Source organism: Borostomias antarcticus (genome assembly GCF_949987555.1).
Source record: "Borostomias antarcticus genome assembly, chromosome: 15".
NCBI lineage: Eukaryota > Metazoa > Chordata > Actinopteri > Stomiiformes > Stomiidae > Borostomias > Borostomias antarcticus.
This window is the reverse complement of record NC_140248.1, coordinates 8,383,734-8,396,621: the sequence shown is the minus strand read 5'-3', so window position 1 is coordinate 8,396,621 and position 12,888 is coordinate 8,383,734. Positions and strand designations below refer to the sequence as shown.

Genomic DNA, 12,888 nt, shown 5'->3' with positions numbered 1-12,888 from the left:
CACACTCACACTTTTAGTCCTTACCCATGATGTTGTGCATGCAGAGGGGGCAGGTGCGATGCTGCAGCAGCCAGGGGTCCACACACTCCTTATGGAACTCATGAGCACAGGAGATGATCCTCAGGTCCTGGACACAAACAAGCTCTTAACTGGGAGAAGCACTCATTCAAGGAAACGATCACTTTGTCTGCCTCTCTCTATGTCACTGTCTATGTCACTGTCTATGTCACTCTCCACGGTATGTAACTCTCCACGGTATATCACTCTCCACGGTATGTCACTCTCCACGGTATGTCACTCTCCACGGTATGTCACTCTCCACGGTATGTCACTCACTCACTCACTCACTCACTCACTCACTCACTCACTCACTCACTCACTCACTTACTCCCTCCCTCCCTCACCTGTCCCTCCAGGAACTCCTCCAGACAGATGGCACACACAGGGCTGGAGTTGGAGCTGCTGGCGGACCCCCAGCCACGGTGGCGCTGTGACCCGGAGCAATGGGAGCTGTACGTCCTGGTCTCCAGGCGACTGATGGCTCGCATGGTCTGCTGGTGGACCGAGTCCTGCGACACGCAGAGAGGGAGGGAAGGGGGGGGGTGGGGGTCGAGGTCAAAGACGGCAGAAACGGAAGACGCTTTCAGATACGCACGGGTGCCCGGAGCACACCTGGAGTCGGGATGTTCACTCACCCAGGTCCTGTTGGACTTGCACTTGTACCGGAAGGCAAAGATCAGTACGATGGTCAGGACAGCCAGAACTATGGTGAGCAGGATGCCCACATCATAATGGGGCTGGAGAGGGAGAGAGAGAGGAGAAAGAGAGAGAGAGGGAGGGAGGGAGGGAGGGAGAAAGCTGTTATTTTCTCATCTCATGCACCCTAGCCCACGCTGCCTTGGCGCCATCGGTCCCCTTGATAAGGGAGGTCAGCCAACCACCGCAGGCCAGGTAAGTAACAACACCTCTGGACAATAAAAGGCCCGTGTTTACAGAACGCCTGGAACTAAAGCCGCCTCTCTACCCAGAGTCAACAGTCTGCTCTCGGTAGAGCGCCGTGCGGCCGGCCACTCCCCCTCTGCAGGGGACACGCCCGTCACCGGAGCCCTGTTGCCATGGCTCCCAGAGAGCCCTCGACAGGAGGGCGAGGGGCCCAAAGTCACATGAACACAGTCATGGCGCTGCCACAGGGGGTCAGGGGTAGGGGGCTGGTGGGAGTTGCGTACATGCTTAAAATTTGATTCTTATTACTCTATTTAAAAGAACTAAACTGTTATTCTGGTGATCAAGTGATCATAAGGACGTTCCCCCGGGCGTGTCCGGGTGCTCCTACCCATTTGGGTGGCTCCATCATGATCTCGATGCGGACCATGGCCTCCTCGTTCTTGTTGACCAGACCCATCAGCTCCTCGGCGTTCTCAGCCTCCACCAGTACCACAGGGTGGGAGAGCGAGTCCGTCTCGTACAACTGCGTGTGAGAGTGTGTGTGTGACGTAAGGGAGAAAAAAGGGAAGACACACAACCGTGAGAGAACGCTCCCAGCAAAGCGTGTCGTGCATTTTGGCGTTTGAGTCCCGTGTCGTCGGGGCTCTCCCCCTCCTCACCTCGAGGGCGGCGTTGGCATCGTCGGACACGTCGAAGATGATGGCCTGGGCTCCTCTCTCCAGCGCCAGCCGAGCCTGCGGGAGACACCACGGGAGAGACCACGGTCAGCGGCGCCGCACCGGTCAACGTGACACATTCGGACACACACAGCGAGCGACGGAGAGCATAGCCTTGCGCTTTGAGCGGACAGTGCTAATATGTTTAACGGAAAGCATAGCCCTGTGTTTTAAGCAGACGCTGCTATTATGTTTCATTGCAGTGATCACTAGATGGCAGTCCTGCCCCACTCGCAGTCTCAACGCCGTGACCAAAGTACAGACCTGCCTTACAAAAACCACCACATTCTAGACACTCAATTGCGGACGACGTTACTGACCGTGCCAACGCGCAAACACACTACAATCCATAACAGTTCAGATCAGACAAGACAGAATCTGTAGGAGGGTGTGTATCCTGTATGTAAGTGTGTGTGTGTGTGTGTGTGTGTGTGTGTGTGTGTGTGTGTGTGTGTGGTGGGGGGGGTACGTGACACAAGAGAAGTTGCAGGTGCCGGCCCTGTGTAACTGTCGGCCGTAGGGGGGCGGGGCCAGCGAGACGATGGAGGGGAGGAGAAGGAGAGAAAGTGAGAAGGAGGGCAGACAGAGAGGGGTAGCGGTAACATCGGGCCCTCCTGCGCCATCTCCAGTTTCACACCAAAACAAACATGGCAGGGTAGCTGGGACCGGGGAATGCAGGAGTTCACGAACCAAAGCACAGATGAACTGACAAACCTTCAGACAGTTTTCTCTGTCTATTGACGTCCTCTGGGCCCTGTCCTGTCAAAGTGTCATGTTTGCACTGGCTCTAAGAGAGTTGTTTGTGTAATTGGCGTGCAGGGGGTATGCTCGACAAAAGCAAAGAGGTGCTTTCAAAGCGTCGCTAAAACCTCACTAACGGGTAAGAAAATAAATAGATGCCTGTTCATTGATGTCTCAACACATGCTCTCTGGAGGCAAGCATTCCTGTGGGACTCGCTGCCAATGTGTTAATGAAGAGGGGTAGCATACTGAACAACCAATCACAAACACTGAACAACGCCTCTCAGGTTAACGTGAGACTGTACCAAGGTGGAAACACACACACACACACACACGCACGCGCACACACACACACACACACACACCAGAGGTGCATGCACACACACGCGCGCGCGCATATCTATACATGCAATCACAAACAAATTCAGGTCAAGCCTTCACTCAGTGGATCCATTCATCACAAGTTAATGAGAAAACCCCTTGCAGCAACGGAACCATTGAACTCAGATCACTTTTTAACACTTTAACACAACAAAAAAAGGAAAGTTAATACATGACTAGAAACACACTCATTTCCTTTGACTGTATACAAAAACTGTCAGAGGACCACTTCTCCTTCCCATTTCCTGAAAATGTATAGTAAACTATAAGCAGGGTATCGTATACAATGTGTGTGTGTGTGTGTGCGCATGCACGTGTGTGTGTGTGTGTGTGTGTGTGCGCATGCACATGTGTGTGTATGTGTGTGTGTATACTGTACATGTGCAACAAAGTGTTTGCCTAGCAATCTCTAATCACTAAAATCAGATGCTGGAGTTCAAAGGTCATGGTGTCGTTTGGTCAGAATGGCGTCAGATGAAAAACGAACACGTCCCTTTGATCTCGTTCCCAACCCTGGCAAGTCGACCGCCTCCTGGTTTCATCAGACATGTCGTTGTACCACACGTAACTCAGAGGGGCGTGGCCTGACTCCGAAAAAGGAGCTTCAACATGTGGGAATTTGCTTTACCTGGGGTTCAAAAGTTCCCTGCTCAGCGTGAGGAGCACATATCCTCTAATCGTGGTAATAAATGCAGGATAAACTGTACTTGTGGTACTGTATGCATGTGCGCGCGCGCACACACCCACACACACACACACACACACACACACACACACACACACACACACACACACAGAGTATTTTATATAGCCTCAACCACAGAGCTGCTAGAGTTCCCACTAAAGAACCACAGCAGCCATTTCAGGAATATATCATGAATATATTTCTGAGCTGGCTACTGTGGGTCTATTATGTCATTATGTTGGCCAAATACAGTCTAATCCTGAAGGTTTCTACAAACCCACAGACCTGGGAATGGCCCCGAGAGACTTCCTGCTCATGATTAATGAGATATATTTAGCTCTTCCCAGTCCCTTTACCGGTTGAAAACTAAATTCAGAGTCAAGCAAGGCAATAAAAATAAGAGCCAAAGTGAAATGTTGCAACATTCCTGCTTTGATATGGTCTGAACTGATATACAGCTCTGTGGTTAGCAAACACATCTCGCTGTAGTAGAGATACAACATGATAGGACACATTGGATCAGTAGATAAGATCTGCCATTTGGGCCGCCATGCACACAGCCCTCTACATGACAGTGCCACCCTGAGATTGGTTAGCCTTTCAAAATAAAAGCTTTATCAATAAAACAGACCAAACAACACCCACTGCCCTGACACTACTGTATGAAACTCCCACAGGGTACTGAGTGTAGATCAAAGCCTTTTGTTTGATGGCGAGCTGTAGAATCTACTAATACTGGTGACCTTTCGCTGTGTTCCGTGTCAGTGAGTGAAATCATTTCAATAGATTCTCACTGATAGAGGCAGCAGATGGCACCTGGCAGCAGGGCGGCCGCTCCGCTCTGGATGTCCCCGCAGGGCTTCCGTCAACCCCAGGGATCGTGGCAGAAACACATACAGGTGTGCCTGTATGCAGACACATACACACCCACACACATGCACACTCACACACACACTCACACATGCACACACGCACACACACCTGAGGGCGCGGAGGATCAGAGAGATAGAGAGGGGGAAGAAGGTAAACACACACACACACACACACACAAAATTAACAGAGACACAGAACTGGTATCCCTGTGAGCAGACTTAATGAACTGTGACTAACCAACAGTAACAAGCAAACCCATCCAAAATACCTACTGACTGATTGACTGATGCACACTTGTTTACCTGACAGTGAGAGGAGTCAACTCAACTATTAGGGCAGCAGGTACAGGGAGAGAGAGAGAGAGAGAGAGAGAGAGAGAGACAGACAGACAGAGACAGAGACAGAGACAGAGACAGAGACAGAGACAGAGACAGAGAGAGAGAGAGAGAGAGGGAAAGCCTAATATACCTCGACCAGTGTGACACTGTATAAAGTCAATCCCTGTCTCTGTCTCTGTGTCTCTCTGCTGTCCTATGGTCACTCGACTTTGTGAATTGTCTCAACGTTCGCCATTGATGGCATTTACGGCAGGCTAAAGCCAATCAGATTTCATCCCGTGGAGTATTTCCTTCATCTGAGGCCATGTGCAGAGGACAATGACATGTAGACCTCTGGCACACTCTGTACCACTGCAGAAAACATCCAGTAGTGACTACAGAAGACCTCAAACAGCCTTGAGAGCAAAGCTTATAGGATTGGCTTCAATCTGTATGAGCCTTAGTGGTCACAGTAGGGACCTCTGTATTTGGAAATACCCCCCCTGCTGTTTCATTTAAATCTTCTTGAAATAACCACAGTGCTATTAATATCACATGAAAACATGAAATACATCCGACAGTAATAGGTTTTGGGCAAGATAACTGAGGGCTTGAGGAAAATTAGGGCTTTTTTTTTTTAGCAACAGTCAGTCATACTGTTGGATAGACAAGCCATATAGAACAGGTTTATTTTAATCTACTGTATGTGTGTGAGAGAACGGGAGTTAGGGAGTATGTCTGTGCATTTGAGTATGCATGTGTCTGGGTGTGCGTGTGTGTATAGAACATGTGTGTTAGTCAGGAAATGAGAGAGATGAGAGAAGAGAGAGAAGAGAGAAAGAGAGAGAGCAGAGAGAGGAGAGCCTGGCTCTGCCGCTGAAAGCGTTAAAATGGGTAATGACAGGGTCCGGCGCTCTGGGCCCTACAGGTCTGAAGCAGGGTGGAAGCCTCTCGCTCTGCTCTGTCATTTCCCCTGCTATCCCAGCACACTGGAACCATTACTGAATGACTGTGACACACCGCACAGCTAAATCAGAACCGTCCGGAGGGGCCTAACGGCATTGGAAACAGGTGCAGGTGGTGGTTAGGCAGAATGGGCACGTTGAGGTTAAATAGGCGTGCGGCCTCCGTCCCGACGCATTTCGACCGTGTGGTCCTGAACGTTTATGGGCGAGAAAGTCTTCGAGGCCACGAAACAATCTCACGAGAGCGGCGTCTGAGTTAGCCTTGCCGAATTTACCGGACTTCGCAGTTTCTTGTAAAGGCGACAAAAATATAAGGCTGTTTGCAGATGACGTGTGCGCGCGCGTGTGTGTGTGTAACAGAGTGAGCCGTGCGCTTGCTGCTGGCTGTGTTGTAGCTGTGTAGGATGGAGGAGGAAAGGGTGTGGGCCCGCCGGGGATCCATTACTCACAGAGCTGCTTTGATGTGGGGCTGAGGGAGAGAGAGGAGGGGGGGTGGCGTGTCAGGGCAGGTACGCTTCAGTCTACGCTCTCAGGAGTACCTAGCCAAAGGGGGAGGGGCCTGAATCACAGACTCCCCCCACCCCTCCCCCCCCGACAAACACACTCCCATAAACCTGGCCACACACTCCCCGGGGGAGGAGACACACATTGGAAAAAAGTTATGAATAGAAGCAGCAGGTACAGTAGAGAGCTAGGGGGGAGGTTAGTGTTCCCACCCTGAGGTCAATGAGAGTGTTTCAGTAGAGCCCTCTCGCTCCCTCTCCCTCTCTTTCTCTCTCCCTCTCTCTCCCTCCCCTCTCTCTCTCTCTCTGCTGGGCGGCTGTGACGAAGTTGATATCCGAAGCACAAGGTGACAGAGAAGCGCCATCGTCAACTGATACACAATCACCTGTTAAACACATCCCAGATACGAACATCAAAGGTGCTGGCAGTGCCGAGGGGCAGATAAACTTGCTGCTGCTGGCGATGATGGAGTCAAGAAGCCAGGCCTCACCCCCCTGCACCCCCCCCCCCCGCCCCCCACAAACCCCCACCACCAGCCCGCTCCCCCCACCCACACACACCCCCCGACAACACACACACACACCTCTAGACCTCAACACACCCAACTGTAGTGTTCAGAACCATAGCGTATCTCTCCACAGGGGCAGGCATGGGAGAGTTACGGAGGGGCAGAGCGAGCCAGCATGTTCCGTTGACTCGGCCGTTCAGATCTGGAACACAAACACTCTCTCTCCTCATCGCCCCTCCGCCTCTCTGATCATGAGGACACTCTCTCTCCTCATCGCCCCCTCCGCCTCTCTGATCATGAGGACACTCTCTCTCCTCATCGCCCCCCTCCGCCTCTCTGATCGTGAGGACACTCTCTCACCTTTCTCACGCTGCCCAAGAGCCTTAAAACCTCGGTCGGGAAAAATACCACGACTCATCCCCATAGAGGGCCTGTAACCCGTTTATTATTTGTATCACACTCAATCAAGAGGTCTGCGACAGGAGCCAAGAGTTGAGGGAGAAAAACAAATCTAATTTCAAGTATTCAGGCTTTAAAATGGCTCATTTACCAGAGTGTCAGTATGCTGTTACATTCCTATACAGCTGATGAGCATAAACTGTTTTTTTCGTCCGGATGGAGGGAGAGGGGAGAGAACGAGCGAGAGAGAGAGAGAGAGAGAGAGAGAGAGAGAAAGAGAGAGAGAGAGAGAGAGAGAAAGAGAGAGAGAGAGAGAGAGAGAGAGAGAGAGAGAGAAAGAGAGAGACAGAGAGAGAGAGAGAAAGAGAGAGAGAGAGAGAGAGAGAGAAAAACTTAGTTTTTCGTCAGACAGTGCCGCCTAACAGGGACCTTGCTACTCTCCCCTACCAATCAGCCGGCAGTGCTGAGAACGGGGGGAAGCCAATTAGGGGACCTTTCCTGCCCTTTCAAGAGGCAGATAATGTTCCTGTTTTCCTAGTGCATCCTGTTATTTAATCAGACCTGTTAGTGAGAGCCTGCCACCCCTCCTACAGTCCTGGAGCAGCCCCCCCTTCGCTCCTCCACCACCCTCATCCTCCCTCCCTCCCTCCCTCCCTCCTTCCCTCTCTCTCTCTCCGTTCCTGTCCTGAGCCCTCCATTTCATTCAACAGCTCTTGTAAGCCGCCAGGAATTCACTCTTGGAACAGGCTGTGCTGTGAGCCGTGTCTTTCTTTCTACAGAGCAAACACACACACACACGCATACACATACTCACGCGCGCACACACACGCGCACTTGCTATATGAGGCAAACATGGAGGAGTGAGAACCTGAAAGGCTGTAAAAATCTGTGAGGCCCTAGTGAGTAGCGCCACCACTACTAGAAAGCTTTAAGTATCTTACTGCTGATATGGCGTACACAGCTGTGGTATTCATCCTCAAAGCCACACCTCAAACAAGACATCAGCTAGCAGAGTTCAATTGCCTCCCACATGTCAGAAAGGGATAGTGAATCTCCACACCTAACTCATAATAAGAGCCTGAGACTGTGTCCTTGGCAATAAACTGTAGCCAGGAGCTGTGCGGAACCAGAAAGCTTTCTGTTTCACGGAGGAGGGAGAACGACAGACTCGCTCCACCTGTACGGATTTAAACACAGAGTTTGTTTGCTCTAAATCTCTGGGAGATGCTGATTGTTTGTTTGCCTGGGGAAATATTTGTTTGTGACACACTGTTGTCTACTTTCCACAGTACTTTCAGCACGGGGCCTCTGCCCAGGCCTGAGGCAAGCTGAGAGAGAGAGAGAGAGAGAGAGAGAGAGAGAGAGAGAGAGGGAAACAGAGAGAGAGAAAGAGAGAGAGAGAGAGAGAGAGAGAGAGAGAGAAAAGAGCCCAGGGGAACAGGGAAATGTCTTTTTTATGGGAATGTTTCACTTAATCTCATAAAGGCAGCGTAAAAACCTCCATCTGTTTGCACAGAGCAGTTCAAAAGAGGCTCCACATGCCTCCACTTGCTGTGATATAAAAACAACATTCTAATGCACTTCTTAAGGAGGGCCGACGGCCCAGCACAGTGCCCCACACACGGACGGAGGACTGGAGGGAGGGAGGGAGGGAGGGAGGGAGGGAGGGAGGGAGGGAGGAAAAGGAGAGAGGTGGAGGGAGAGAGAGAGAGAGAGACCGAGGGAAAAGGAGAGGGGGAGGGGGGAGAGAGGGACTGAGGGAGAGGGAATCGAATCAAAGTGGCAAATTGAATGAGTTTCCCGTCGACACCCCCGGTCTGTGCTGTGCTCAGGGAGGTGAGCGTGGGCCGGCGGGCTCCTGGCTCTAACGCAGACCCAGACCAGGACGGAGGCCATGATCCACCTTCCACAGTATCATCCTCCTCAGAGCGAGGTCACTGGCAGAGGAGCGTAGGAGTGAAACTCCCCCTCTTCGAGAGTCGGTCTCCGAGCACAGAGCTTACTCCCAGCTCCCTGGGGCGGACCCACGGTGACAGACAACAGCTTCAGATGTCCTACTTTGCTGTTCTCTCCCGAGAGGCTCAGAGCTCTCCGGGAACCCCGGCCAGCAGCCCACTTTCATGACTAGATGTTTGATGTGGTCAGCCACGATCAAATGGATCAAGGGTTCCTGTTTCAGCGAGACTGTCCTCAACAACAGGCCTGACCATAAATACACCTGGAGGAGAGAGACCAAGGCGGGGGATCAGAGAGACATTCATAGGTCTTCAGGTCAAACCAAGATCAAAAACGAATCTAAGTGACCAGTTATGTGAACGCGCTCTGTAATAAAACAGGGGCTATTTTAAGTCCTCTAAGCCAACCCGGAGGGGGGGGCGGGGTTGACAGTCCAGCACTACTGATGCTGGTCCTGATGGGGAGTGCTATGGTGTGTTCTATGGACCTGTGCCCAGGCCCCACTTGCCCCCTCACCCCCCCACCCCCTTCTGATCCCTCCACAGGTACTGCGCTGTATCCCTGGAGCCCCCCCCACCACACCCCCCTCCACTAAGGACAAGACCAGGCCTGATCCACCCAGGGATTTTCATAAGCCACCCCAGCAGAGCAGAGCAGATCAAAGGACTAATACGGCAGTAATAGCTGACTTCACAATACAAGCCTCTTTCTTCTGGGGCACTCAGTCAAATCATATATCTCTGGCGCAGTCAGACTGTTACATACAGTACACAGCGCATACAGTATGACCTTATGAGTGGACAAAAACAGAATCCAGGCCTCTGCTGGAAGATCAACAGCTCTGTACTGTAACAGAGCTGGGTCCAAATATTGTTTGAAGTCTTTTCAATTACTTAAGTGCCAGGTTGGTGGAGTTTGCATTTTTGGGCCCAGGAGTCTATTGTGCCAGACAAAAACAATGAAATACAGCTGAGTAATTGAACACGATTGATAGTATTTTGACCCAGGTCTGTGCTATAAGTGTGAACACAGATGAGAACGATATAATATAATATCCTATAGGAATGTTGACAGAAGGGGGATCCTCTCTGGTTTTGTAATGAAACCTAACTGGGTATCAAACAAGGGTGACACCATTCCATGTGTTAGGCTATGAACCAACCCAGCCGAACCCGAACCCTGCTGCTCCCCCTGCCAGCCTGCTTCTTCACCCACCAGCCTAACCCGAACCCTGCTGCTCCCCTGCCAGCCTGCTTCCTCACTCCCCAGACCCACCACAGCCAAGCAGCGTGGCCGCGCGGCCTACCACAGCCAGACAGAGGTGTCAGGTGTCTTCTCCAATGGTCTCAACTGGTTTGGACTGAGGTATCTCAATGACTACAATTTAACATCTATTTAATGGCATAATCTCAGCTCTCAGTTGTGTGTGTGTGTGTGTGTGTGTGTGTGTGTGTGTGTGTGTGTGTGTGAGCTCGGCACAGCACCCTATATTTAGAGCAACATTTTTCTCAGCTCTTCTCCTGTGAGCGTTGACGACAGGCTGACGAAACTCTGACCCCCACCCGCTCCCTTTGAAGTGACAAGTGAGAGATGCGCCTCACTAATATGAACGCCCTGAGACGCAAACACTTTGCATTCCAAAATACCAGGAGCAGCCCCTTCAAGTCTCCAAAACTCCAGGAGCAGCCCCTTCAAGTTCGAGGAGCCGTGCCGGGGAACAGATAAAAAAACCACAGAGGCATAAATGTTCACACACGCACGCACACACAAGCAAACACACACACACACACAAGCAGAACAACACACACCCACAACCGATATTCCAACTGCTTCTATTTTGAGCCGTAGCCTCCCGCTCGGTGGCTTAGTACACGTCTCACTGTTTGCATAAAAGCCGTGTGGTCGCGCTGTCAACAAACCCAAATCTGACTGCCGACCGACAGAACCCTTCGCTATTCTGCCACCATAATTACTACAACAATAATAATGCTCAAAAAAGGGAGAAAAGTCTATGTGCGCCAAGAGATCTCAGCTCGCCTCTCATGTGGTATCAAAGCAGAGCCAGGACATATGCCATGTCTTATTTCGGAGGGGGGGGGGGGGGGGGGGGGGGTTATGGCGTGTCTGTGAGAGGGAGAGAGAGGGGAAAGCTGCCACTCATCTGTAGCCAAAAGGAGAGACAGCAGCCGATCAAAAAACCTTCTCTAAGCTTAATGTGCGGAGATCTGAGGGAGAGTTTTGATTTGCTGCTTCAGCACCTCCGAGTCTATATTTACCAGAGGCACCAGCGGCGTTGGGCGCGGGACGGGATCCCAATAAAGAGAGGAAGACATGAGTGAGCAGGCGACCTGGGGGGTTCTGCTGTGAATGTGCCCCGACAGAGACCGGGAGAGTTATGTGTACACCTCTGAGAGACAGACTGAGAGAGAGAGCAAGACTGTGTGAGTGAGAGAGAGAGGGAGAGAGAGAGAGGGAGAGAGAGAGAGAGAGATGCCTGGGGAGGAAACATTATTAATGCGTGACAATTAAAAGCTGCCAAAAAGGGGGGCTGTGGTGAACATAAATAATAAACCTACTGACAGGTCATAAAAGATCAGAATGGAAAGAGAGGGAGTGTGTTTCTGAGAAAGATACACACGCGAGAGTGTGAGACAAAAGAGAGAGAGAGAGAGAGAGAGAGAGAGAGAGAGAGAGAGTGCACGGCACCGTTCCTAAAATGAAAACATCAAAAACCCAGAGCTTCTAATCAGTCAGCATTCCGAAGCATGTTGCTGTTCATCAGAGGCAGAGAGAGCAGCAGTCTCTCTGAGAGACATACAGTACACAGTCCAGGGAGCACACACACGTCAGAAGCAGCCGGCCCTCCTCACCCACACGTATGCGCACACACACACACACACACATGCACGCGCACGCACACACACACACAGGCACGCAAGCACGCACCACTTGAGGGGAAGATGTTTCAGCTAAACTAAAACCAGAGCATCTGGACTGCTATTATATACAAACATGTAACAGAAACTTACACAAGCAATAAAGCCCACGTTAAAGTATGTAGTATGTTCTGCTCTTCTACGTCTTGTCTAAACAAGGTTCTCAAGTGCGCCCCGTCATCACTCCGGGCCCCTTCTGCAGGACTGATCGTTGATCGTTGGCTCGGGTCTTGGCCTCTGCGCTGCAGGCTGTGGTGAATGACAGCAATGCTGACCGTCAAGGTGACATCTGTTTAGCTGTGACCCGCAGCACCTCTGGGTCAGGAGATCACAGCGGTGGGGGGGGGGAGTGGGGGGGGTGGTTGGAGGTGCGGACCACCACGGAGCCTACGGCTAGCTCACATGCTTCTGGTCATCTGCTGACTGACCCTCATCTGACCCTTACTCAAGTAGGAGCCATCAATAAAGCCTGAACGCCCGTGCACCTGCCTCCCCTTAACACTGTGTTAAGCCACCCAGACAGTCCAGACGGCCAGCCGTCTGCTCCAGAGGTCGACACAGCCCCCCCCCCCGCCCACCTCACTAAGCCTGCCGCCCCCCCAATCAACCATCACCTGCCCCGAACCCTACCCCCCTCTGCACCTCACGGAGAAAAGTCCACCGGCCGTGCTCAGATTTCTATCGCCTCTCTCTACATCCCACCTGCGCGCTTGAATAGCCAGATTAAACGGGGAAAACAGGAGACATGTTTGCCTTCCGTCTTTTTCCTTTGAGCGACTTTAAAAGACGTCCGGGAAGCGCACGCCTGCGGAACGCATACCGCGCCACTTGTTTTGGAGTGAGTGTGCGTGGCAACAAAGGGAGGAATGCACTTTCCCGCCTAGCAGGGAATCCCCAAGTCTACCTCCCGTTGTTCCGCCTGCACAATGGTGAAAGGTGGCGTGTGTGAAAGGTGGCGTGTG

General features: G+C 51.7%; 1 protein-coding gene across 1 annotated transcript in view; it reads right to left on the bottom strand.

Moving 5' to 3' along the window:
- Positions 1-12,888, bottom strand: part of rnf43 (ring finger protein 43) — a 67,420-nt gene that overhangs the window by 3,648 nt on the left and 50,884 nt on the right. Inside the window, exons 3-7 of the mRNA XM_084449687.1 lie at positions 1,605-1,679; positions 1,334-1,468; positions 696-797; positions 405-569; positions 25-127 (exon numbers count right to left, since the gene is read on the bottom strand). Of these exons, the coding sequence (XP_084305813.1) occupies positions 25-127; positions 405-569; positions 696-797; positions 1,334-1,468; positions 1,605-1,679 (580 nt within the window). The remainder of the gene's footprint in view (positions 1-24; positions 128-404; positions 570-695; positions 798-1,333; positions 1,469-1,604; positions 1,680-12,888) is intronic.